Source organism: Pongo pygmaeus, chromosome 16, assembly GCF_028885625.2.
Source record: "Pongo pygmaeus isolate AG05252 chromosome 16, NHGRI_mPonPyg2-v2.0_pri, whole genome shotgun sequence".
Taxonomy (NCBI): domain Eukaryota; kingdom Metazoa; phylum Chordata; class Mammalia; order Primates; family Hominidae; genus Pongo; species Pongo pygmaeus.
Genome location: NC_072389.2, coordinates 70,373,774 through 70,401,390, shown reverse-complemented (window position 1 = coordinate 70,401,390; position 27,617 = coordinate 70,373,774). Strand labels below are relative to the sequence as shown.

The 27,617-nt window shown below is 44.2% G+C and overlaps 2 protein-coding genes across 16 annotated transcripts in view; one reads left to right on the top strand and one right to left on the bottom strand.

The window, feature by feature from the left end:
- Nucleotides 1-14,887, top strand: part of SPG21 (SPG21 abhydrolase domain containing, maspardin) — a 28,762-nt gene extending 13,875 nt beyond the window's left edge. For all 4 annotated transcript variants that reach the window (XM_054450182.2, XM_063652696.1, XM_063652698.1 and 1 more), the window contains 6 exons: nt 1,319-1,399; nt 3,112-3,257; nt 7,636-7,744; nt 8,490-8,597; nt 12,436-12,576; nt 14,170-14,887. In XM_054450182.2, the coding sequence (XP_054306157.1) occupies nt 1,319-1,399; nt 3,112-3,257; nt 7,636-7,744; nt 8,490-8,597; nt 12,436-12,576; nt 14,170-14,286 (702 nt within the window). In that variant the 3' untranslated portion in view covers nt 14,287-14,887. The remainder of the gene's footprint in view (nt 1-1,318; nt 1,400-3,111; nt 3,258-7,635; nt 7,745-8,489; nt 8,598-12,435; nt 12,577-14,169) is intronic.
- Nucleotides 14,888-19,243: 4,356 nt separating this feature from the next.
- The window catches only part of ANKDD1A (ankyrin repeat and death domain containing 1A), a 43,023-nt gene continuing 34,649 nt past the window's right edge, over nt 19,244-27,617 (bottom strand). For 7 of the 12 annotated variants that reach the window (XM_054450174.1, XM_054450175.1, XM_063652693.1 and 4 more), the window contains 2 exons: nt 26,569-26,758; nt 19,244-24,309 (listed from right to left, as the gene is read on the bottom strand). In XM_054450174.1, the coding sequence (XP_054306149.1) occupies nt 24,044-24,309; nt 26,569-26,758 (456 nt within the window). In that variant the 3' untranslated portion in view covers nt 19,244-24,043. The remainder of the gene's footprint in view (nt 24,310-26,568; nt 26,759-27,617) is intronic. The other 5 variants (XM_063652691.1, XM_063652694.1, XM_054450178.1 and 2 more) reach the window with 2 other exon arrangements.

The window sequence follows — 27,617 nt, the reverse complement described above, 5'->3', positions numbered from 1 at the left end:
CAGCCTGGGCGACAGAGCGAGACCCCAGCTCAAACAAAAAAAAAGGAATTCTTAGGGGACAAATCTGAGTCCCTTAGAAATGAGTTTGTGACTTGTACTTCTTTTTCATCATTGCCAGCATTAATAGATAGGCTACATATAGTCAAGTACCATACTTCTTTTGTCACAAACAGAAGTACAGTAGCCTGGCGTGGTGGCTCACACACGGATTACACCCGTAATCCCAGCACTTTGGGAAGCTGAGGCAGTCATATTGCTTGAGGCAGGCAAATCGCTTGAGCCCAGGAGTTCAAGACCAGCCTGGGCAACACGGCGAAACCCCGTTTCTACAAAAAAGTATATATATATAAATTAGCCAGGCATGGTGGTGCATGCCTGTGATTCCAGCTACTGGAGGGCTGAGGTGGGAGAATCGCTTGCGCCCAAGAGGTTGTGGCTGCAGTGAGCTACGATCGTGCCAGTGCACTCCAGCCTGGGTGAGAGAGTGAGACCCTATCACAAAAACAAACAAGCTGGGTGTGGGGGCTCACGCCTGTAATTCCAACACTTTGGGAGGCCAAGGCAGGTGGATCACTTGAGGTCAGGAGTTCGAGACTAGCCTGGCCAACATGGCAAAACTGTGTCTGTACTAAAAATACAAAAATCAGTTGGGTGTGGTGGTGGACATCTGTAATCTCAGCTACTCAGGAGGCTGAGATAGGAGAATCGTTCAAACCCGGGAGGCGGAGGTGGCCTGAGTCGAGATTGCGCCACTACACTCCAGCCTGGGCAACAGGAGACTCTGTCTCAAGAAACAAAGAAACACCCCAAAGTACAATAAATGAAATAGAGTAACTAAGTCATTTAAAAGAAGAGGAACAATTTTACTGAATACCCCCTTAAAGAAATGCTACCAAAAAGAGAGGGAGCTCTCCTTAGAACAAATTTTGTTTCCATCTCTCCTGAGCCATAATTCTGAATGAAATTAAGATTCAAGAGAAAACGGAATTTCTTTACTGGAATGGGTTCTGCTATATTCATCCTTAAAGCCCAGACTTTTTCAGCTATTTAGAAAGGAAATTGATGGGAATTGAAATTGTTACTCACATAATATCATTAGAGTGTGCTTACTTTTTATACTCTTTTAATTTGGTCTGTTAGAAAAATGTGAATTATGAAGTTTAGTAAAAAGTGAGAGCTTATTTTTACATATTTTGAATAAGGAGCAGCGCTTGAGCAAACGAGAAATGTCACTGTTTGAGTCCTAAGTTTTTCAAATACATGAGTTGCATTTTTACTTTTATGATTTTTAAAAATAAAATTATCATTATTATTTCAGTTGCAGTATCCAGTTTATTGGGACCATCTCGAGTTCTGTGATGGATTCAGAAAACTTTTAGACCATTTACAGTTGGATAAAGTGAGTACCCTGAAACTAATTACATACATACAATTTTTTTTTATTTTTTGAGATGAAGTCTCACTCTGTCACCCAGGCTGGAGCGCAGTGGCACGATCTCGGCTCACTGCAACCTCCACCTCCTGGGTTCAAGTGATTCTCCTGCCTCAGTCTCCAAAATAGCTGGGATTACAGGCGTGTGCCACCATGCCCGGCTAATTTTTGTATTTTTAGTAAAGATGGGGTTTCGCCAGGTTGGCCAGGCTGCTCTCAAACTCCTGACTTCAAGTGATCCGCCTGCCTTGGCCTCCCTAAGTGCTGGGATTACAGGCATGAGCCACCACGCCCAGCCCTTTTTTATTTTTTAATAATAGCTTTATTGCAACATAATTCATACACCATATAATTTACCCTTTTAAGTATACAGTTCCATGTTTTTCAGTATACTCCCAGGTATGTGCAGCCATCACTGCAATGTTTTATAATTTTTTTTAATGCCAAAAACCTCATATTCATTAGCAGTCGGTCCTCATCTTCCCCCCCTACTAGCCCTGCAACCTAATTTACTTTTTATCTCTATGGATTTTACATAAGTAAATCTAGATATTTTATTCTAGATATTTTACATAAGTGGAATCATATCATATGTGGTCTTTTTGACTGGCTTTTTTTACTTAGCATTATGAATTTAAGGTTCATTCATGTTGAAGCCGGAATCAATACTTCGTTTCTCTTTACAGATAAGTCATATTTTTATAAATATGCCATATCTTGTTTAACCATTCATCAGCTGATGCACATTTGGGTTGTTTTTACCCTTTGGATATCATGAATAATGCTGCCATGAACATTCATGTACAAGTTTTTGTGTCGACATATGTTTTCAGTTCTCTTAGGTATGTGTTTAGGGGTGGAATTACTGAATCACAGTTTTCTTAGACATAAATCACTAAGCGGTTTTGAGTTTTTTCTTTTTTTTTTTTTTGAGACAGGCTTTCACTCTGTCGCCCAGGCTGGAATGTGGTGGTGCAATCATGGCTCACTGCAGCCTCAACCTCTTGTGCTCAAGCGATCCTCCCGCCTCAGCCTCCCAAGTAGCTAGGACTACAGGCATGTACCACCATGCCTGGCTAATTTTTGTATTTTTAGTATACAGGCCTTTGCCATATTTCCCTGGCTTGGTTTTGTTTTGTGTGTTTTTTTTTTTTTTTTTAAGACGGAGTCTTGCTGTGTCGCCCAGGCTGGAGTGCAGTGGTACGATCTCGGCTCACTGCAACCTCCGCCTGCTGGGTTCAAGCAATTCTGCTGCCTCAGCCTCTCCGAGTAGCTGGGACTACAGGCACGCGCCACCATGCCTGGCTAGTTTTTTGTATTTTTAGTAGAGACATTTTCACCATGCTGGCCAGGCTGGTCTCAAACTCCTGACCTCGTGATCCGCCTACCTCGGCCTCCCAAAGTGCTGGGATTACAGGCGTGAGCCACCGCGCCTGGCCTGGTTTTGTTTTCTAATGCAATCTGTGAATGATATTTTTTTAAATTATATAACTTGGATGCCGAGTTGTATAAATTGCATTTAAATACAATATTTTCTAAATTTCTAGCTGCTGTAAATATTTTAGTCTATTGGCTAGTGATAACATTCTGTGGTTAGTGATAATTGAAGCAACTTTTTAATACTCAGATTCAAGATTGATCAGTATTTCAGGATCTGCCTTATATTTGTTTATAATTAGGTTCATCTTTTTGGCGCTTCTTTGGGAGGCTTTTTGGCCCAGAAATTTGCTGAATACACTCACAAATCTCCTAGAGTCCATTCCCTAATCCTCTGCAATTCCTTCAGTGACACCTCTATCTTCAACCAAACTTGGACTGCAAACAGGTAAGAACAAAATTACTATTTTTATTCAGTGAAATTTTGAAAATGTTGGCTTTTGAGTGTTTGGTATATTAGGAAGGGAAGGCTTATATCTACTTCTATATTCTGCAACTTCCTTGGCTTTTTTTTTTTTTTTTTTTTTTTTGAGACAGAGTCTTGCTCTGTCACCCTGGCTGAAGTGCAGTAGTGCAATCACAGCTTACTGCAGCCTTTATTTCCCAGGCTCAAGCGATCCTCCTACCTCAGCCTCCCAAGTAGCTGGAACTACAGGCAGGCATGCGTGGCACCAGACCTGGTTAATTTCTGTATATTTTTGTAGAGATGAGGTTTTGCCAGTTGTCCCATGCTGGTCTCTAACTCCCAGGCTCAAGCCATCTGCCCACCTTGGCTTCCCAAAGTTCTGGGATTACAGGCATGAGCCACTGTGCCCGGCTCTTTCTTGGCTTTTAAAATTAGAAACCTTTGCAAAAGGAAAGAATTGAATGAACTCTAAATTCAGCTTTTCTTATTACCTTAAATTTTTAAATTTTGTTTAATATTCATTAATAAACTTTTGCTGTTTCTATTCATTACTTCTATATAACTAATACCATGTTCTGTTTATCCCACTTATTATTTTGTGTAAACAGTTCCGTGTATTGACTGACATAGTTTTATTAGGCATTTGGCTTTTCCCAATTCTTCATCACATTCTACAGTAAATCTTTGTACAAATTACTGGGTTTTTTTCCCTTTCCGATTTATTTCCTTGAGATATGTTCTCCAAATGGAAAGAATAGAGCATTTGGTCTGTCAACAGATGTTCTGTACATCATGACCCTTGATATTAGTGTGTTCTTCCAAAAGATGGAAATGGTGGAAATGAGGCCGGGTGTGGTGGCTCACACCTGTAATCCCAGCACTTTGGGAGGCCAAGGCAGCCGGATCACCTGAGGTCGGGGGTTCAAGACCAGCCTGACCAACATGGAGAAACCCCATCTCTACTAAAATACAAAATTAGCTGGGCATGGTGGCACATGCCTATAATCCCAGCTACTCTGGAGGCTGAGGCAGGAGAATCACTTGAACCCAGTATGCGGAGGTTTCGGTGAGCCGTGATCACGCCATTGCACTCCAGCCTAGGCAACAGGAGCGAAACTCCATCTCAAAAAAAAAAAAAAACCAAAAACGAAATGGTGGAAATGCTTCGGGGGCAGCCAGTGGGGTACTTGTTTCCTAGGAGCCATCCTTTCATTGATTTTATCATTTTAAGTAATAGGTATCTATGATGCCATACAGCTGGCTTACTGTGCACTTCTTTCATTGCTAGCAAGGCGAGGCTCTAGCCTTAAAAAAAAAGCCCAGTGGCCAGGTGTGATGGCTCACGCTGTACTCCCAACACTTTGGGAGTCCAAGACAGGAGGATCACTTCAGGCCAAGAGTCTGAAACCAGCCTGAGCAACATGGTGAGACCCCATCTCTACAAATAATAATAATAATGAATTAGCCAGGTACCATGGTATGCACCTGCAGTCCTAGCTACTCAGGAGGCTGAGGCAGGAGGATTGCTTGAGCCCAAGAGTTCGAGGCTGCAGTGAGCCACAATTGTGCCTCTGTACTCCAGGTTGGGTGACAGAGCAAGACCCTATTTCAAAAAAAAAAGCCAAGTTAGTAAACACATCTGTATGATCAGTGTTTTCAAATAATGTATAGGGAAATATTGTTTTCACATCTACTTAAGATTGCACTCTGATATTTTTTAGTTTTTTTTGTTTGTTTGTTTGTTTGTTTTGAGACGGAGTCTCACTCTGTCGCCCAGGCTGGAGTGCAGTGGCGTGATCTCGGCTCACTGCAAGCTCCGCCTCCCAGGTTCACGCCATTCTCCTGCCTCAGCCTCCCAAATAGCTGGGACTACAGGCGCCCACCACCACGACTGGCTAATTTCTTATGTTTTTAGTAGAGACGGGGTTTCACCGTGTTCACCAGGATGGTCTCGATCTCCTGACCTTGTGATCCACCCGCCTTGGCCTCCCAAAGTGCTGGGATTACAGGCGTGAGCCACTGCGCCCGGCTATTTTTTAGTTTTTCTGATGTTATGTTAGTAGTTACTCAGCGTTCATGCAACAATTTCTTGTATACATTAGCTACTTTACAAATCCTTCCTGTCCAGATAATGCACTAAATAATGCTCATTATTTTTGGTGATTTTTATTGCTGTTCTAATTGTTAGAATGCCAAGACAGCCCCCATTCAGTTTGTGCTCTGGCACATCAGCTGCTTATTGTCAAATATCTGAGTGCTTACTGTGTGCCACACACTGAGGATACAGGAGTGAGCAAAGTCAACAGGGTCCACCCCTTACAGAGCGTACTTAGACCTCATCACCTTCAAAAGATAAGAAAGTGATGGGGCTGGGAGAGAACTTAGAAAGTTAACTGGAAGGTGACTTAGTGGTCCTTTTGAGGGAAGCTCAACTTCCAGCAAGGCTGTCCCAACGGTAATAAGCATCGGAAGGTAGTTTGCACCTCATCTAAGTAATTTTCATCATAGGTTTAGCGAAATTAGTGTTTACCCTCCATGATGGCTCTTAACGGTTGAAATTAATGGAATAAATATAAACTAAAGATCATATATAGAAATCCATAAAGATCTGACCAGTCACAGTGGCTCACACTTGTAATCCCAGCACTTTGGGAGGCAGAGGTAAGAGCATTGCTTGAGTCCAGGAGTTCTAGACCAGCCTGGGCAACAGAGCAAGACCCTGTCGCTACAGAAAAAAAAATTTTCTTTTTTGAGACGAGAGTCTTGCTCTGTTGCCCAGGCTGGAGTGCAGTGGCACAATCTCACTGCAGCCTCCGCCCCCCAGGTTCAAGTGATTCTCCTGCCTCAGCCTCCCTAGTAGCTAGGATTACAGGTGCTGGCCACCGTCCCTGGCTAATTTTTGTATTTTTAGTAGAGACAGGGTTTCACCATCTTGGCCAGGCTGGTCTTCAACTCCTGACCTTGTGATCCACCCACCTTGGCCTCCCAAAGTGCTGGATTACAAGTGTGAGCCACTGCGCCTGGCTCAGTAAATTTTTTTTTTTTGGAGACGGAGTCTGGCTCTGTCGCCCAGGCTGGAGTGCAGTGGCGCGATTTCGGCTCACTGGAAGCTCTGTCTCCTGGGTTCACGCCATTCTCCTGCCTCAGCCTCCCGAGTAGCTGGGACTGCAGGCGCCTGCCACCACGCCCGGCTAATTTTTTGTATTTCTAGTGGAGACAGGGTTTCACCGTGTTAGCCAGGATGGTCTTAATCTCCTGACCTCGTGATCTGCCCGCCTTGGCCTCCTAAAGTGCTGGGATTACAGGCATGAGCCACCGTGCCTGGCCCCGGCTCCCCCAGCTCAGTAAATTTTTTAAAAATTAGCTCGTAGCTGGTACGAGCCCGTAGTCCCAGCTACTCGGGAGGCCAAGGTAGAAGGATCACTTGACAGGAGTTTGAGGCTACAGTGAGCTATGATCACAATACTGCACTTCAGCCTGGGCAACAGAGTGAGACCCTGTCTCTCAAAGTTTTTTTTTTAATTTTTTTAATTAAAAAATAAGAAGAGGCCAGGAGAGGCTCACACCTGTGATCCCAGCACTGTGGGAGGCTGAGGTGGGTGGATCACTTGAGGCCAGTAGTTCACCACCAGCCTGGCCAACATTGCAAAAGCTCATCTTTACTAAAAATACAGAAGTTAGCCGGGCATGGTGGCATGCGCCTGTAGTCCCAGCTACTCGAGAGGTTGAGGCATGAGAATTGCTTAAGCCTGGGAGGCAGAGGTTGCAGCCAGCTGAGATCATGCCACTGCACTTCCAGCATGGGCAACTGACTGAGACTGTCTCAAAAAATAATAACAATAATAAATTTAAAAAATAAATCTATAACTATCAATTTGCCTTGAATTAGCCAAGTTGAATCTAATAGTAGCAAATTTGGGGAGGTGCAATAACTTTCATATTGGTATTTTGAAATCTGTTTTGAAATATCAATTAATAAAATGATAATATCAACCAGAAGGAAAGAATATTTCTCTTAGTGCTCAGTTTTCCAAAGGAAATAGTTTAATCCTTGGAAATAGGGCCAATTAGAGACAAAAAAAATCTTGGACTCATCAGAATGTCTATCTCAGTAAAGGTATTTTGAAATATCACTTATAATTATCCTAAATCCTCAAATAAAAGTTTAATTATATGAAGCCATAACTCTTTGGAAGCTTGGGAAAGTGTGTGTAAAAACTAGATGCTGAGCTCTTTGGAGGAGGGGATTAGGACTTTTTATTTCTAGATCCCAAGCTTTAATACAAAGCTTTAATGTTGAATGAATATTTGCCATGTGTAGTCTTGGAAGTTTAAATTATAAGGTCTTTGTGTTTTACAGCTTTTGGCTGATGCCTGCATTTATGCTCAAAAAAATAGTTCTTGGAAATTTTTCATCTGGCCCAGTGGACCCTATGATGGCTGATGCCATTGATTTCATGGTAGACAGGGTAAGGATCATGACATTGGGGTGGGGACACATTGTATTGGGAATTTTCACATCTACTTGGTTCCAGAAGATAGATCTGTCTCACAAGTATGTGTTAGAGGTATTTGCTAAGCAGGCTAATACATCTGAGCAGATGCTATTGCTGGTAAGGGCTTGCCTACATTAGTGCTTCCCACCAGCTGTTCATCAAAATCACTTAGGGGAGCTTTCAAAAATACAGATTCTAAGGCCTCACAGCAGACCATCCATCTGGAATCCCTGGGCATGGGATCTGGGAATCTATTTGTACTTCACACTTTTCCTCTACCCACCAGGTAAATCTGATGAACCAGGTCTGTTGGCTTGCATTTAGGAACTGCTGGGCTAGATGATTTCTCAAATCTTTTCTAAGATCCCTTAAAGGTTTATCTTAAAAAACAAAAACAAAAACATGTATCTGTCACCTTCGAGCAGTAGGAATTGGCTTGCTGCCCATGGGCACCTGGCTGGAGTAGGCAGTGTAGGCTGAGGGCTGTAGAAGGCCGGGTTTCATTGGTTTGTATCCAGGTTTCCAGAATAGAAAAATGCCACCACCTCCTGAGAAGCCCAGTTCATGGTCTCACCTAAGTTGTGGTTCCTCACTGATGACTTTTCTGGCCCCACCACAGCTGATACCACCTTTATAAGCACAAATGTTGTCTGTGGATTTAATGTAAATGTGAAAAACAAAATTATTTCAAAAACTTTACCTGTGTTTCTTCCTGCAGCTAGAAAGTTTGGGTCAGAGTGAACTGGCTTCAAGACTTACCTTGAATTGTCAAAATTCTTATGTGGAACCTCATAAAATTCGGGACATCCCTGTAACCATTATGGATGTAAGCTTCCTTTTAAGTAAAATAGCTGCTTTACTTTTTAAATGTGTATGTCAAGATCTCCTATAAAACTATTTGATAACTTTCAATGTGCCTCTTCAAATGCTGCCTTGGTTTTGTTTCTACCCTCCAGCTTTCTCAATTCCAAAATAATCTGTTTATTGCTTATCTTGGATTTCTTTCTGGCAGGAATAACACCACTGAAATCAAAATAGGCTGAGCACAGTGGCTTATGCCTGTAATCCCAGCTCTTTGGGAGGCTGAGGCAGGAGGATTGCTTGAGTCCAAGAGTTCAGGACCATCCTGGGCAACATAGTGAGACCCTGACTCTATTTATTAAAAAAGATAAAAATAAAAATGAATCAAAATAAATTTAAACAAGGGAGTCTACCGATCTGATGTATTTTTGCTTTTCTCATCAATAGATATTGCACCTGAGCCATTACATATATGGGCAGCAAAGAGAAGATGCTTCACAAGGGTAGAGAATCAAGAATTCCATAGTTTAATTACCACAAAAGCTTGCTTATTTTTTTATTGTGGTAAAATATACATTAAAAATATGCCATTTTAACCATTTTTAAGTGCATAGTTCAGTGGCATTAAGTATATTCACAGTTCTGCAACTATCACTATTTTCACAACATTTTCATCATTCCAAGAAGAAATTGCATACCCATTAAACAATAACTCCCGTTCCCTTTTTTCCCCTGGCCTCTGATAATCAAGTCTTATTTTCTGTCTATAAAAATTTACCTATTCTAGAACCTCATATAAGTGGAATTATACAACATTTATCCTTTTGTGCAGCTATTTCACTTAGCATAATGTTTCACAAGATGTATCTTGAAATGTTATACATGTGTCAGAATGTCATTTCTTTCTTTTTTTTTTTTTTTTTTTTTGGAAACAGGGTCTCACTCTGTTCCCCAGGCTGGAGTGCAGTGGCGAAATCTCAGCTCCCTGCAACCTCTGCCTCCCAGGCCCAAACAATCCTCCCTCCTCAGCCTCTTTAGTAGCTTGGACCACAGGCGCACACCACTATGTTCGGCTAATTTTTTGTAGAGATGGGGTTTCACCATGTTGCCCATGCTGGACTCAAACTCTGGGACTCAAGCTATCTGCCTGCCTGGGCCTCCCAAAGTGCTATGACAGGCATAAGCCACCACACCCAGCCTGTCATTTCTGTTTAAAGCTGAATAATATCTACCAATAAAACCAATGTTGGTTTATACCACATTTTGTTTATCCATTCATCCGTCAGTGGGCACTTGGGTTGTGTTCAGCTTTTGGCAATTGTGAATAGTGCTTCTATGAACATTGGTGTAAAAGTATATGTTTGGGCAGGGCACAGTGGCTCATGCCTGCAATCCCAGCACTCAGGGAGGCTGACTCAGGAGGATTGCTTGAGCCCAGGAATTCGAGACCAGTCTGGGCAATATAGGAGACCCTGTCTCTACTACTAATAAAGAAAATTAGGCCAGGCGCAGTGGCTCACCCCTGTAATCCCAGCACTTTGGGAGGCCAAGGCGGGTGGATCACGAGGTCAAGAGATCGAGACCATCCTGGCCAACGTGGTGAAACCTGTCTCTACTGAAAATACAAAAATTAGCCAGGCATGGTGGCACGCACCTGTAGTCCCAGCTATGTGGGAGGCTGAGGCAGGAGAATTGCTTGAATCTGGGAGGTGGAGGTTGCAGTAAGCTGAGATCATGCCACTGCATTCCAGCCTGCCAATAGAGTGAGACTCCATCTCAAAAAAATAAATAAATAAAATAAAAAAATAAAGAAAAAGAAAATTAGCCGGACATGGTGCCACATCCCTGTGATCCCAGCTACTTGGGAGGCTGAGGTGGGAGGATCACTGAGCCTGAGCCTGAGCCTGAGCCTGGGGTGAGCCATGATTGTGCCACTGTGCTCCAGCCTGGGCAACAGAGTGAGACCCTGTCAAAAAATATATGTATATTTGTTTGAGTTCCTACTTTTAATTCTTTTTTATTTTTAAATTATTTTTTAAAAATAATTTTTTGTTTTTTATTTTTGTGGATACATAGTAGATGTATCCTACTTTTAATTCTTTTGGACATATCGTTTGAAGTAGAATCGCACTTTTTGAAGAACCACCATACTGTATTCCACAGTGGCTATACCATTTCATGTTCCCACCAACAGTGCACAAAGGTTCCAGTTTCTCTATATCCTGGACACTTATTTCTGGTTTTTTGGTTGATACTTATCCTAATGGATATGAATTGGTATCTCACTATGGTTTCAACTTACTTAAAAAAAAAAAAATACGATTATTTTGCCTTATAAATGGATTTGTTCCTAAATTCAAATAATATGGTTTTTTTGTTTTTTTGAGACGAAGTCTCACTCAGTTGCCCAGGCTGGAGTGCAGTGGCATGATCTTGGCTCACTGCAAGCTCCGCCTCCTGGGTTGACGCCATTCTCCTGCCTCAGCCTCCCAGGTAGCTGGGACTACAGGCATCCACCACCACGCCCAGCTAATTTTTTGTATTTTTAGTAGAGACAGGGTTTCACCATGTTAGCCAGGATGGTCTTGATCTCCTGACTTCATGATCTGCCCACCTCAGCCTCCCAAAGTGCTGGGATTACAGGTGTGAGCCACTGCACCTGGCCATAATATGGTATTTTTAATAATTGGTTTTTGTTGGGAAATTATCCATTATAAGCGTGTAAACAACTTCTTATCATCCTCTGCCATAATCGCTGCATTCTGACATTTACCATAATATAGAACAAGCTTTTCAATGGTCCTCACAGGACATTTGCTCTGCCTGCCCTTCTTTCAAAGCTGTGCTCACCGCCTGGGTTCATGGTCACTGAAAACAGCCTATAAGTTTTAGTTGGAGATGCACTTAAACATACAGATTTGGTATGGTATATTTAGTATACAATTTTTTTTGCTTCTTTTACTTTTTGAAAAATTTTGTTGCATGTAAAAACATAAATGTGTATGGGTATTGAAGGATGTCTAGAATCACATGCTACAAACTGACTTCCCCAAGAAAGAATAGCTTGTACTCTACATTTTTTTGGAATTTTTTTCACTGAGCCTAAATGACTTAGGTTATTGCTTTAAATTAATAATAAAAGTAAAAAGTTCTTTTGGGGCTTCATGATCTTTTTGAAATTTATTGAAATTTGCAGTGGTTGTTCTCTATTAATATTCTGTTCATCTACTTAGCTATATTTGAGGAAAAAGGAAATTCATGGTAGAATTTCCCCCAACCCCAGCTGGGCGCGGTGGCTCACGCCTGTAATCCCAGCACTTTGGGAGGCCGAGGTGGGCAGATCACCTGAGGTCAGGAGTTTGAGACCAGCCTGGCCAACATGGTGAAACCCCGTCTCTACTAAAAATGCAAAAATTAGCCAGGCGTGGTGGCGCATGCCTGTAATCCCAGCTACTTAGGAGGCTGAGGCAGGAGAATCACTTAAACCCAGGAGGTGGAGGTTGCAGTGAGCCGAGATCACACCACTGCACTCCAGCCTGGGTGACAGAGCAAGACTCTTCTCAAAAATAAAAAATAAAATAAAAAAAAGAATTTCCCCCCACCAAAAGAATGCAGGAGATGCTGTGCAGCAAAATCTGTAGCTAATGTCTTAGGTTGGAGTTACAAGTCACCAGAGATCAGCAGTGGAGGTAGTTCGGGCTGCTGGGGGTTCAGGATTGTCTCTTCATATGAAAGGAATACTTAGGGTAACATTTCCATACTGTGAAAAGAACATATTAAAACACCAGTTGATTACAGCTTTGTGTATGTGTGTGTGTGTGTTTTACCTTTCCTATGGTGCTGAAGCTTTGTGTTTTTTAAAGGTGTTTGATCAGAGTGCGCTTTCAACTGAAGCTAAAGAAGAAATGTACAAGCTGTATCCTAATGCCCGAAGAGCTCATCTGAAAACAGGAGGCAATTTCCCATACCTGTGCAGAAGTGCAGAGGTCAATCTTTATGTACAGGTAAGGCCTAGCTTGAAACCCAGAGCACTCTGAGCCCAACATATGTTTGCAACATAAAGCCTTTTTTTTAATGGACTAGTAAGGGAATCAGTGAACTACAGAATTCCTTGTAGAAATGAGGCATTGACTTGATAAAAGTGGTTTACATTTATAACTTGTAGGAGAATTTGAACAGGTATATTAGAGATCCCCCAGTGACTCTCTGGCCACCGTCCCTTTTCTAAGGACAGCAGGCCTGCGTTCACATGCTGAGGTGACCATTGGTATGATGTGACCTTGCCCTCTGGACACAGTGAATTCCATCAGAGCAAGATACCAGACCTAAATGGGGTCAATCTGAGTCCTGTGAAGTGACTTCTTGATCTAATTTTAATGCATTAAAAGAAAACCCTGCCAGGCGCAGTGGCTCATGCCTGTAATCTCAGCACTTTGGGAGGCTGAGGTGGGCAGATCACAAGGTCAGGAGTTCAAGACCAGCCTGGCCAATATGGTGAAACCCCGTCTCTACTAAAAATACAAAAAAATTAGCTGGACATGGTGGCGCACACCTGTAGTCCCAGCTACTTGGGAGGCTGAGGCAGAAGAATCACTTGAACCCTGGAGGCAGAGGTTGCAGTGAGCCGAGATCACGCCATTGCACTCCAGCCTGGGCGACAGAGCAAGACTCTGTCTCAAAAAAAAAGAAAAGAAAAGAAAGCCCTAACAAACACCATCCCTTCATACTCTAACTAAATGGGTAATAGAATAGCAGTGAGGGGTGAGTGCCCTGGCAATTTGGCAAGATGAATCAAGAGCCTTAAAAAACCAGTCATATCCTGGCCGGGTGCGGTGGCTCACACCTGTAATCCCAAAAAAACCAGTCATATCCCTTGATCCTGTCATCCCCTTATAGAAGACAGGATCCTAAACAGGAATACTTGATGCCCGGAGATATTCATCATAGCAGCACTAGTCACAGTAACAGAAGATTGGAAGGACCTAACTCACAGCAGCAGAAGGGAAGGGTAAACATCTCATGAGCATGCACCATCTAAGATGTCTCAGGAGACTCTGCAGGGACTCAGGGAGACTGCTCAGGGAGTGAGGAACAAAGATCTCAAATGTGGTTTCAAAAAATTCTGTGACTTTTCTCTATTTAGTATGTATTAGTCTGTAAATTTTAGAAGTATAAAACATTAGTCCACTATGGTGATGTTTTCCTACCAAACTTTTTATAGAAGGCAGTATACATTTTACTCTGTAATGCAGCCATTTAAAACAATGATTCTGGCAGGGTGCGGTGGTTCACACCTGTAATCTGAGCATTTTGGGAGGCCGAGGCAGATGGATCACTTGAGGTCAGGAGTTCAAAACCAGCCTGGCCAACATGGTGAAACCCTGTCTCTACTAAAACTACAAAAATTAACTGGGCGTGGTGGCGGGCACCTGTAATCCCGGCTACTCGGGAGGCTGAGGCAGGAGAATTGGGTGAACCCAGGAGGCGGAGGTTGGAGTGAACCAAGATAGTGCCACTGCACTCCAGCCTGGGCAACAAGAGTGACACTCCAGCTCAAAAAATAAGTAAAATAAAATAATGATTCTGCATTTCAACAGATACATTTGCTGCAATTCCATGGAACCAAATACGCAGCCATTGACCCATCAATGGTCAGTGCCGAGGAGCTTGAGGTGCAGAAAGGCAGCCTTGGCATCAGCCAGGAGGAGCAGTAGTGTGTCTCTCGCTGTCAATGATGAGTTGACCCGGTGTGTTCTTGTATAGTCAGTGGCATCAGCGCCCGTCAGCCGGCCTTTTTCTTCAGGTTCGTCAGGCTCACCGGTTCTCACTGTGTCCGGGAAGTAGGACTGATGGTCATCTTCATGACAGGCGGCAGCTCCACTAAGCCTGTGTAACTGTTCCCTCTTTGGTTTTCTTAGCTTTTGAATTTGAAGAAGTACTTTTGAAGACTCCCATTTTAAGAACCGTGCAAATTTTGCTACCAAAAGTCTTCACCACTGTGTTCTTAAGTGAATGTTAATTTCTGAGGTTTGAGACTTTGTGGTGTTTTTTTTTCTTCTTTTCTTTTCTATTCTTCTTTCTTTATTTTTATGTTGTTTGCTGTAAATGCTGCACATCCAGATTGCATATCAGGACATTGGTTATTTTATGCTTTCTTGGATATAACCATGATCAGAGTGCCATGGCCACTACCCCACTGTTTGCTCTCCTGCAAATCAACTGCTTTTAATTTACACTTAAACAAGTTGTTTTGAGTGTTAGCTACTGCCTTTCTACATATTACGGTCATTTGGAATAAAAATTCAATTTCACTGAGTCGCTTTTGTGATTATTGTTGCTGCCCAACTGGGCAGGCCTAGGACTTTCTGAGAAGTAGGTCATGGTTGCCAATTCTGTGTGACTTTGGGTAAATTACTTAATCTCCCTGAAGTACAGTTTGCGCATCATAAAATAACCCTAAGCTATCATTTATTCATCTGCTACTGTGTGCCAGGTACTTTTCTCGTCTTCGTTCTTTCCCCTGAGTGGAAATGTTTAAACCCACATAAAGTAGAGAAAACGGCATAATGAATGATGTTCCCATCATCCAGCTTCAAAAATTATCAACTCTCAGACAGTCTTGTTTATCTTTTCTTTTTTTTTTTTGAGACAGAGTTTTGCTCTTATTGCCCAGGCTGGAGTGCAATGACGTGATCTCGGCTCACCGCAACCTCTGCCTCCCGGGTTCAAGCGATTCTTCTGCCTCAGCCTCCCAAGTAGCTGGGATTACAGGTATGCACCACCACGCCCTGCTAATTTTGTATTTTTAGTAGAGATGGGGTTTCTCCATGTTGGTCAGGCTGGTCTCGAACTCCTGACCTCAGGTGATCTGCCCGCCTCAGCCTCCCAAAGTGCTGGGATTACAGGCATGAGCCACCGTGCCTGGCCTTGTTCATCTTTTAACCTACCCACATTTCTTCCACACATGCTCCTATCACTAAATTATTTTAAAGCCATTTCTGGTGCTGTGTCTTTTCATCTGTAAATATTTCTGTGTGTACCTTTAAGATACAGCCTTAATACCATTATCACACTTAAAAATTTACCAATAATTCCTTCAATTATTTACCAATAATTCCTTCACTGGATTGTCTAATAATCCAGTGAATGTTCTCACAATTATTCCATAAATTTTTTTGTATAGGTGACTTGTTCTAATAGGTGACTTGTTCTAATCATATAAAGCCCACACTTCGTCTCTTAGATCTCTTTTGAACTGGAAGCTCCTCCTCCCTCTATTTTTTCTTGCCATATATTCAGTGAAGAAGCAGGTTCATTTGCCCTGTAGTTGCCCCACAGTCCAGATTTGGCTGACTGCAGCCTCATGGTGTCCTTCCACTTGTTTCTCTGTCCCTGGTATTTCCTGTAAACTGGTAGTTACATCAAGAGGCTTGATCAGGTCAAGCTCGATCTTTTTGGCAGGAACAAGATGAGGCTGTGTGTTTCTCTTGCGTCATCTCAGGAGGCATCCGTCTGGTTGTGTCTAAGTTGTTATGATTGCTGGGTGTGTTCAGGCATCACCAGCCTGATCCAGTCCTGAGAAAGTCCCCTGCTGGCTTAGCTGCCACTGCTGACCATTGCACAGGTGCATCATTCCATGAGGGGTTGCAGGTCAGTAATAATACTAATTTTTATCATTCCTTCTGCATTTATTAACTGGAAATTACCAATTTAAAAAAACAAAAACTTGCCCTCATCAACTGCTTGGTTTCACTGAGATACAATTTAGATAGAAAAATAAGCATCAGTGCTTCTTTCCCTTTATGTGCCAGGTTTCAGAATATTGGGTTGGTCATACCCTCTTAGACTTCATCCCCAATACAGCCCTGATTATCCTGACTTTACAGGTGAGGACCTGGAGACTGGGTCAGGCAGTAAGGGGTGGAGCTGGGATGCCATCTTGAATCTGACCATTCCTAAAGCCAGTGATCTTTCCACAAAGGGGCCACAGTGTCTTCTCTATCTGTGGCTTGACAATGGTCGTGAGTTATGGAAACACTTGGTAAACCATAAGGGCGAAGCTTGACATTTTAACTAGTATCGTCTGAGGCTACTAGAGCCGTCTAACAACTTTAACTACTCCCCAGCTCTGCACCCTGATGACTGCAAGTTGTCATTGCCAGCCCTGATCAATTTTGAGTACTGGCCTTGAATGCGTAGTCAGGCCTATCTGTTAGGCCAGCCTTGGACAGGCATCTCAGCCTTCAACAGACAACCAGGCAAAAGCTATGCCCATGGCCCCACTGCCCAAACCTGCCCTTCCTCTTCTAGCCCCATTATCTTAGGTCCTGGCATCACTGTTTCTTGGAATCCCCAGTTAGAAACTCAGCCATCTTGGACCCTCCACCCCAACTCACTCCTCCACCTCCATGTCTCAGGCTGAAGCGGATGCAGAGATGGAAATTTGGGTGCAAGATGTTTATTAAGGATCAACATCTGTGGCCTGGTGTGGTGGCTCACACCTGTAATCCCAGTACTTTGGGAGGCCAAGGGGAGTGGATCAACTGAGGTCAGGAGTTCAAGACCAGCCAGGCCAACATGGAGAAACCCAGTCTCTACTAAAAATACAAAAAAATTAGCCAGACCTGGCGGCACGTGCCTGTATTCCCAGCTACTCGGGAGGCTGAAGCAGGAGAATCACTTGAACCAGAGAGGCAGAGGTTACAGTGAGCTGAGATGGTGTCACTGCACTCCAGCCTGAGCAACAGAGTGAGACTCAGTCTCCAAAACAAAACAAAAAAACAACATCTGTGAAGGGAAGATGGATTAGGCAGAGAGCGAAATTGAATTGTGATGCAGGCCTGATCAAGTACCCACCAACTCAGCAGGGCACGCAGGAGCTTGAAGCGCCCACTGGAGCGCCCACTGGAATATTTTCATGGAGGACTAAAATGGCTGGGTCTCTATGCACCCGTGTAGCTCAGTTCCCAGAGGCAGCTGCCCTGGGGAAGGCAGGACGTTGGGTGGGGCAGTTCTCTGCAGCTGAGGCAGACCCTGAAGGGCTGACAGCTGGAGGCCATCTGCCCAGCTCACTCCCGCAGCTGGATGGAAAGGCCTTCCTGGAAGAAGGGGGTCCGGGCAATGCATTTCCACATCTACTACACCCACATCCCCTGACTCTCAGAGATCTAGCAACTTGCCTCCAAACTTGAGCCTTCCTCACTACAAGTTAGGCCTTGGCATCTTTTGCCCAGACTACTGCAGTCCTCACTGGCTCCACCAGCCATCTCCTCCCACCCCCACCCAGCCTCTGTGTGGTCCACACACAGGTCTGATCTTGTCACTTGCCAGTGCACGAACACTGGGGACCTCTGTTGTGGAAATCAGACTAGTTTCAGAAACTCTGAAGTAGGGCTGTAACCATTTACTGAAGCTCTGCACCCAGGAAGAGATGAGGGGAGCAACCTCCACTAAGAGCCAGGGACTCCTTCACCTCAGTTCTTAACCTGGGTGTTTTATGGGTTCATTTTGATACATGATGTGATCCAGGGCCTACACCCGCTTCTAGAAGTTATCTTGGGATCCACAGGAGAAAGACTTCGCACTTCAAGGATATAAACCTGCAGACTATATGTGAATAGTTTTAAGTACAGTATATATCTTAAAAAGGGGCCAGGCGCAGTGGCTCATGCCTGCAATCCCAGCACTTTGGGAGGCCAAGGCAGGCAGATCACGAGGTCAGGAGATCGAGACCATCCTGGCCAACATGGTGAAACCTCATCGCTACTAAAAATACAAAAAAAAAATTAGCTGGGCGTGGTGGCATGTGCCTGTAATCCCATCTACTTGGGAGGCTGAAGCAGGAGAATCGCTTGAACCAGGGAGTTGGAGGTGGCAGTGAGCCGAGATCACACCACTGCACTCCAGGCTGGCAACAGAGCAAGACCCCGTCTCAAAGAAAAGGGAGGGAGTAACTGTAAGTAAATATCCATTGGAAAAGTGATTTAAATATACATTTTAGAAACAAGGAGAGTCACAATTAGCAAGGTAAAGTAGACTCTGAAAGGACAAGCAGATGTAGATTTCCAAAGGCGGAGTCCATTCTGTTCAGTTTCTACTTTACGAGACATCTGATTTTTGGTGATGAGGTGGGGAACAATTTCCAACGCATCTGCACCCCTCCCCCTCCCGCCCCTCAGGTCACAGCTCCCCCTCCTTCCACGCATCCTGTGCTCCAGCCACGCTACTCCCCAAGGAGGGGGGGGGCGGTCCCTCTCCACACCTCTGGGCTATTGCTCAGGCTGTGCTCTTGGCTTGGACTGCCCTTTCCCCACTTCTGGCTCCTCTGTGAGCTGCTTCCTCCCCTTCCTTTCTTCCTTCCCCCAGGAAGAAGTAGTCCCATAGTTGTTTGCACCCATCCATTACAGCGTGGGCTGCACCTTATTAGTTATTGGTGTGCAAGCCCTTCTCCCCAACTAGACCCTAAGCTTGGGGAAGGGGAGGGAACTGTGGGCTCTCATCTCTGTACCCCACTCCTGGCAGGCCACCTGGCACAAAATCCACTCAGGAAGTATTCACTGGCCGTGAGTCGAGCCACTGTGCTTACATAGCACCCATCTGTGACAGCTTGTCTGACCTGGAATTTCACCCTATATTTCCCGAAGAAAAGAAATGAGTACTGGATTTGAGAGATATATTTCAACATTTCAATTTTATTGTATTTAAGAACTTTTTTGTCTCAGAAAAAAATTACAAAATTCATTTTATAAAATTCATCCAGAGAAATGATTTCAGTCCTGTGTAGTACAAAATACCTTTCCCAAATGGAATGGATGACTGAATTTAAAGCTTGTTTTCTTTTCCTTTTATAACTTTACTTTTGTTTTTTTCCCAGACTTTCTATTTTAGAACAGTTTTAGGTTTAGAGAAAAATTGAGCAGATAGCACAGAGAGCTCCCATGTACTCTTCACCACACACAGTTTCCTGATTATTAACATCTGGCATCAGTGTGGTACATTTGATACAACTGATGAACCAATATTGACACGTTACTATTAACTAAAGTCCATAGCTCACATTAGAGCTCACGTTTTGTGCTGTACATGCTATGGGTTTTGACCAATGCCCAATGTCACGTACCCACCATCACAGTATCATACAGAACCTTTCACTGCTCTAACATCCCCTGCGCTCCACCTCCTCATCCCTCCCTTCCTCTCGCTGCCCCTGCAGCTCCTGGAAATCACTGATCTTTTTACTGTCTTTGTAGTTTTGCCTGTTCCAGAATGTCATATCCTTTCAGTTTTCAGTAAGTAACACTCTCACACATTTCAAAAGTTAAAACAGTATAGAAAGGAACCACTGAGAACTCTCTCCCACCCCGTCCCAGCCCCACTGTTCCTCATTATCCTACTACCCCAGGGAAACCACCTGATTAATTTCTTAGCCTTTGCCTAGCTTTTATTTATGCAAATATGTTTTCTAATTTCCTTTCTTTCTTACACAATTAACAGCATACTATTAGTAATATACTATATGCACTGATCTGTATCTTTTTTTAATTATAATTATTCTTTTAATAAAATGCTTCACTGAGAGCAGGGAAGCCACCTTACTTTTCCAAAAGTTACACAATACATGGTAGTACCAAAGAAATATCTGCTGAGAGAAATACTATTTTGGGAAGTAGTTAATAATTTTACAATATGCAATAGAAGCAGACACATGAACAACTACAATGTGGATACAAGTTTTGTCAAATAATCAGGAGAAAAAATAAAAATTACAATGGCAAATGGCTGTCCAAATTTTCCAAGTCCAACTTTATAGTACTGTGAAGAAAAGTATGAACATGAGACTCTCAATAAACATTTGTGCATCCATGAAATTGAATTATTTAGGTTTAAAGATAGAATTTTGGAAAACTGAAAATAATTTTTGTAATTTCAAGGTAAAATAATCTTTACTTTCAGAAAACACATTGTAACTGTGATAAGCCATAGCATTTATTCATGTGTATAAGATAAAAACACAGAAATTATTCTACTCTTATTACTTAAAGTGGAAAAAGGAATAATTGTGAAATTATGTTTCAGTTTTCCAGCCTGGCCAACATGGCCAAACCCCATCTCTACTAAAAATACAAAAATTAGCCGGGTGTGATGGCCCGCGCCTGTAATCCCAGCTACTCGGGAGGCTGAGGCACGAGAATCATTTGAACCCGGGAGGCGGAGGTTGCCATGAGCTCAGATATTGCCATTGTACTCCAGCCTGGGTGAGAGAGCGAGACTCTGTCTCAAAAAACAAAACAAAACAATTTTCACCCTTAAAGTGTATCTCAGAAAGATTGAGTAAGAGCATACATTTAGCTCACAACATATATGTTAGGAAACAAAAGAATGCTTATTAAATATAACTTAGTGGTAGGTAAAGTTGTCTGTTTTTTCCCTATCATGTCTCATAACGTAATAGATCACAAATATGTTTTAGAATTTTTCTTAAGTTTTAAAAATCCAAAGATGGCTGGGCTCCGTGGCTCATGCCTGTAATCCCAGCAATTTGGGAGGCTGAAGCAGATGGGTCACCTTAGATCAGGAGTTCAAGACCAGCCTCACCAACATGGTGAAACCTGTCTACTAAAAATACAAAAATTAGCCGGGCATGATGGTGCATGCCCGTAATCCCAGCTACTCTGGAGGCTGAGGCAGAAGAATTGCTTGAACCCAAGAGACGGAGGTTGCAGTGAGCCAAGATCACGCCACTGCACTCCAGACAGGGCAACAAGCGCGAAACTCTGTTTCTTTTTTTTTTTTTTTTTGAGACAGAGTCTTGCTCTGTCGCCCAGGCTGGAGTGCAGTGGTGCAATCTCGGCTCACTGCAAGCTCCGCCTCCCAGGTTCACGCCATTCTCCTACCTCAGCCTCTGGAGTAGCTGGGACTACAGGCGCCCGCCACCACGCCCGGCTAATTTTTTGTATTTTTAGTAGGGACGGGGTTTCACCGTGTTAGCCAGGATGGTCTCGCTCTCCTGACCTCGTGATCTGCCCGCCTCGGCCTCCCAAAGTGCTGGGATTACAGGCATGAGCCACCGCGCCCGGCCAAGCTAAACTGTTTCAAAAAAAAAAAAAAAAGGAATCCAAAGAAAAAAATACATCACCTGCAAAAGGTGAAGAGAGAAAGGAAGCTTTTTCTCTAAAAATAGTGCAGATATCCTCTGAACCAATTTCCTTCGGTTTAATGTACCTGTATCTTGGGGTTTTTTTCCACTTAATTTATCCTGGAGCTCTTTCCATAACAACACTTGGAAAGCACCCTCATCCTTTTTTCACTGCTGAACAGAACTCCATTGTGTGGATGGAACATACTCTATTTCACCAGTCCCCTGTAGCCAGTCACTTGGTTTGTTTCCAATCTTTTGCTTTTTCAAAGTAATAACCTTGTATGTCTGTCATTTTGTATGCATACAGGTTTATATGTAGGAAAAATTCCTCTAAGTAGGATTGCTGGACCAATGGATAAAAGTATATTGTGGACAGACAATGCCAAATTGCCTTTCAGAGATTGTGGCCCTGTGCACCCCATCAGGCATGTGTGACTGCCAAAGCTCCTGTCAGCTGTTTTATTTTATCTCCTTTCCAGTCTCAGGCTCAATGCAGAACTTTGAGGTAAGCTTTTCTAAAATGTAGGCTCCTAAACTGGCCACAGCCAGCTCTGCCACATGAAAGAGAGCTCAAATGAGACAGAAACAGCCTCTGGGCAGGATTTCTATCCTGCACAGATATATTTTCCACATTCTGGGAAACCATGAAGCTTCCAGAGCCACATTTCCTCAGAAACACATCCCCCTGCTGGTACAGCCAAGCCCCACAACAAGCTGTACTGGCCTGGCACCTCAAAGCCAAGCACCATGGATGCCACTTGCCACGGGTGCCTGCAATTTCAAATAATGAGAAATAAGAAATTTCAGCTTCTCAGTCCCTCTAGCCAACATTTCAGGTGCACGACAGCCTCAGGTGGCAAGCGGCTACTCTGCCAGACAGGGCAGAAGATGGAATGCCCCATCCCTGGGGAAGATTACAAGGTCAGGAGATCGAGACCATCCTGGCTAACACAGTGAAACCCCGTCTCTACTGAAAATACAAAACATTAGCTGGGTGTGGTGGTGCATGCCTGTAATCCCAGCTACTCAGGAGGCTGAGGCAGGAGAATCACTTGAACATGGGAGGCGGAGGTTGCAGTGAGCTGAGATAGTGCCAGTGCACTCTAGCCTGGTGACAGAGTGAGACTCCGTATCAAACCAAAAAAAAAAAAAAAAAAAAGAAGAAGAAAGTGTGCCAAGAGCTCCAAAGGACCATACCTGTGGGACGGGATTACCCACAAAACTTGAAACAGGCCCTTGGACCCATCCTCATGAAAAAGATCACTGTACAAACATTTGCCTCCTGGGCTCTGCATGACTGTGCATTTCAGTAGAATCACTTGGAGGTTTGTTAACAGTGATATTTTAAAAAGCCCTTAAATGATGGTCATCTTCTGTTCAGGTGGCTCCACACGCTGAGGTCCCTCGTGCCTGAAGGTCTGGCCCCTCCGGTTACATGGCTGTGCACCTCCTGGGGGCACTTGGGGCTGCGTTTGCTTTCTTCCTGATATTTTCTGTTAAAAACAAGAATCTTACTTCCTCTGTTGCCTAAGCTCTGCCTCACAGGACTGGTTTTATGTTTTAATTGCCTGCCACAGTTTGTGTTAAAAGATGTAACAACTATATTTAAGAACATTTTGGGGAAAGAAAGGTAGCGTCCCTAATCCCTCTACCCTGAAATGACTCTTAGCTTTTCCACCTTGCCTATAGCAGCTATGGGGTGGGGGGTCCTTTCCTTTTTTCCCTCAATAATATGCTGGAAACATTTCCCTCAACAATATACTAGAAATACGTCAGGAGTGGTTTTCTTTGTTGCCTCATAACTAATGGAGCCTTCACAACTATCAGTGACTGCCTAGTGCCCCATTCTGGTTGCCCCATTATGTACCACGTCAGTGGGTATCACAGCGTTTAAGGCTTTTTCATCATGAGCTGATTTTGTTTTTAACGAGGGATTAGTATTAGAACCTTCTATCCTGCTTGTCTGATGATTCCACAGAACACTCTGAATCCCAAATCAGGCTTTTGAGATTGGCATACTCAAATAAGTTGTGATGACCTCAGAAGGTTTATTTGACCAGATTTGACTGGTTCAACTCATATTAAGTCAGTTTTGGCTCCTATGTCTTAATGTTTGTGAAAAAAGAAGTCTGAAGGTGGTTCCAGGCTTATTCTAAAATGGAAAAAAAATGTCAAGGTATAGAGGGCTGGTAAGGAAGAGATTATGGACAGCATCACTGGCTCCGGGGCTGTGAAGGTCACAGGGTTCAGTTTGGGCCAACACCCTCATTGCACAGATGGGGAAACCAGGGCCAGGAGACACTGCAGTTTGCCCAAGGGAAAAGAGGGCAGGGCTAGGGGTAGGAATCTGGAAGGCCTAGAGCCAGCATCACAGCATTCTTGTCTGAGCAGCCCTTGGAGGGCCCTGCTGCATTCCAGTGGGGGCCACCCAGCTCCTGAGAAGAAGCCCAGCAGAGTACGCTCTTACCAGCCAGGTCCCTCCTGCCAATGGCCACGAGGCCCTCGAACAACGCTTTGCTGGGGTTCTCACCAGCCGTAGCCACGCCATGCAGCCAAATGAGCAGCATTCGGTGGCCGTGCTCCTGATAGCTCCTGGTGCCTGAGAACAGTGAGGGAGGAGAGAGAGAGGGTGAAGGAGCCAATGGGGCCACTTGACCAGAGTGCCTGCTATGCCAACCTGCACCGCCTCCTGAACATGCCCAGGTGGGAAAGAGGCCAAAAGCCTCCAAGGCCCTTTTCCATGCTCCAGCCAAACAGACTGGAGATAGGTAAGGGGAGTGGAGGAGCAGCCTCTCAGATGGGGTGGGAAGGGTTTGTGTCTTGGTCTCTAGAAGCTCCCCAGCCCCAGGCCTTCTCCTGAACACCCACTATGCACTCTGTTGGTGTCACTCTGAATGGAGAAAGAATTGACATTCATCGTTGTGGTACCATGATGCACAAATTGTACACTTCACCTCTCTGGCTGCTCAAAATAATCTGTATCTTGCATGATAGTGGTCCTAATTTACAGATGAGAATACAGCTTAGTCAGAGACGGAGCTGGCCATGCTGTTTCCCCTGCGCCAGTGGTTCTCGGACTCAGCTGCTCCTTGGAAACACCTAGGGCCCATGTCACCCCCAGAGATTCTCATGTACCTGGGACTGGGTGCAGCCTAGGCATTTAACGGTTTCAAAGTTTCCCAGGTGGTTCCAACATACAACCATGTTTGGAAAATAACTGCCCACACGGCACGGGGTTAACATGTTATTCAGCTGGCTGTGATTCAGCTGGCTCTCCTGTGCTGTGGAAACAGATAGATGCTGGGCCACGCCCATCAGGTCCAAGTCACTCCATTCGCCCCTCTGACCTTCTGTGCCCCTCTTGGGGCCCTCAGCAGGCATGTCCTCACGGTGCTGCCCTTGGTGTGGTGGCACTTCCGCTTGACCCAGCGGTCTCAACACCATTTATTAACTATCTCTGCCCCCGCCACTGTAATATACAAGTGCTTCTTTATCACATATGAAAGTTCTTATCCGCAGCAGCATTTACTTTTGAACTCTGCTGTATCCCAAATTGATATGCAAATATCAATTTGCATATTTTGGTGTCAGGAATCTCTCTTTTTTTTTTTTTCCTCTGGGAGACAGAGTCTCACTCTGTCCCCCAGGCTAGAGTGTAGTGGTGGGATCTCGGCTCACTGCAAACTCTGCCTCCCGGGTTCAAGCGATTCTCACGCCTCAGCCTCTCGAGTAGCTGGGATTACAGGAGCCCACCATCATGCCCGGCTAATTTTTGTATTTTTAGTAGAGACGGGAGCTTCACCATGTTGGCCGGGCTGGTCTCAAACTCCTAACCTCAGGTGATCTGCCCACCTCGGCCTCCCAAAGTGCTGAGATTACAGGTGGGAGCCACCATGCCTGATCCAGGTATCTCTTTATGTTAATTTTATTTTGGCTTTATAAAAGGCTGAGTCTGCGTGGGTTAGATCCCCTTTATTGTTTTCCCCCAGATGTTCACTTTTATATCCGTGTTTATTCTTCCAGACAAATTGTAGAATACTTCAGTCAAGTTTCAAAAATTTCCTATTTTGATTAAAATTAGATCAAAGTTTTAATCTAATTGAGGAAGAACTGATATCTATATGATACTTTTTCTTGCCACAAATACAGAATGTCATTCCGTTGACACAAGTCGTCTTTTATAGTTGAACCATTATTGTTTTATTCATATGTGTCATCTATATTTGTCCTTTAGGTTTACCAGATGAAACACACACACCATTGTAAATGGAATCTCTTTTAAAAGATTCTCTCTATATATTTTTTGCCCATTTAGCAGTGGTTCGTAGGAGTTCTGTGGCGTTAGTATATTATCTATATTTAGCCATTTCCTTGAATTATTTGATTAATTCTAAGATTTTTTTTAGTTGATTCCTCTGGATGTCCTATGTATATTAAGTATTCCATCTGAAATCAATAAGTCTCTCTCTTCCTTTACAATATTTACACTCCTTATTTCTATTTCCTTTTCACACCTTAGTACCAGGGCCAGAATTTCCATATAGATGTTGAATAATAGTGACGACGGCAGGCCCTCTTCTTTTTACCAAGAATGGTTTTAGTTTAGGTGTAAACAGTGGGTATCGGTTTGGGCTGATTGGTGAAGAATGTGAAATTCACTATCAATGGGGAGAGGCAGAGTGTGCACCCTGTGCAGACGCCTGGAGAAGGGACAGAGCACCAGGTGTGTTGGACAGTGTGGGACCAGGCTGTGGGTTGCACAGGCTCTTTCACCAGAAGCACAGAAAACTGAACACATTTCAGGTGTCCCACCCCTCCGCCCACTGGTTACTTGGGGCGAGGAGAGGCAAGGTGGTACCTGTCCACTGTTGCTCGATGGCGTAGACATGCGCCTCCGTGAACTCCCAGGAATATGCCAGCTTCTTCCACTCACGGGGCTGCAGATACCTGGAGGCCAGCCGCCACAGCACAGAACGGAGCTGCAGTGTTTCCTGCCGATGGTCCTGCTTAAAGGACAAGCTCTTCCCAGAGGGGTCACTGGGGTGGTCCTGTGGGGCAGATCCCAAAAGTGCAGAAGCTCTCCCTCATGATCCCAGACAGGGGCAATGCCGAGTCGAGGCCCCTATGACCCTCCTACCACCTCTGCTGGGGTGCCTGGGAGCTGGAGTCAGCAAGGGCCAGGGGCTTAATGTCCTCTCTTCTGGTTTCTCACTCCGTGCCTTGCCTTGACCTCTGGAACCCAAGTTGCTCCCACTGTTCTTCCACCCGGAATTCCTCTGCTCACTTTCCTGCCCGTCAACCTCATTGTCATAGTCAAAAGACCACCCACGTGCTACTTCCAGGGAGCCTTTCCAGATTCCTCCGGTCACCTGCCTCTCTTTCCTGTGTTCTTATAGCATGGGTGTCAGCAGAAGTACTCTGAAGCTTTGGCCAAAACCAGGCAGGGCAAGAATCAGATTTGCTGAATCACAAGGGGTAGTAAAGGGTGGGATTACAAAATCCTTTCTAGCAAAGCAGGCAATGAAATTAGAGGTTACTAAAGAATTCTGTCATAGCATAAATGATGCCCACAGAAGCCTAAGGCCCTCTAAAGGGAATGGATGCAGAGTTCTGGTTGTTAAGTTCAGGGTGAAAAAAATCACCCTGGTGTCTGCAATTCCAAAGCTTATGTCATGGTCAACAGTCTTTGGCAATCACTGTGAGGTGAAGCTTGGTTCTCACCTAGGGTATTAAAAACTGGTCCCCTGGGGCAGTGTTTTCAGCCCCATCTGCACATTGAGACCATCTGGGAACTTTAAGAACCACTGATGTCTGGCCCCCACCTCAGAGATTCTACCTGAATTGGCCTGGGGGTCCAGGGGGGATTTGTGATTCTGACATGCAGACACTGCCTTAGTGGTGAGGACC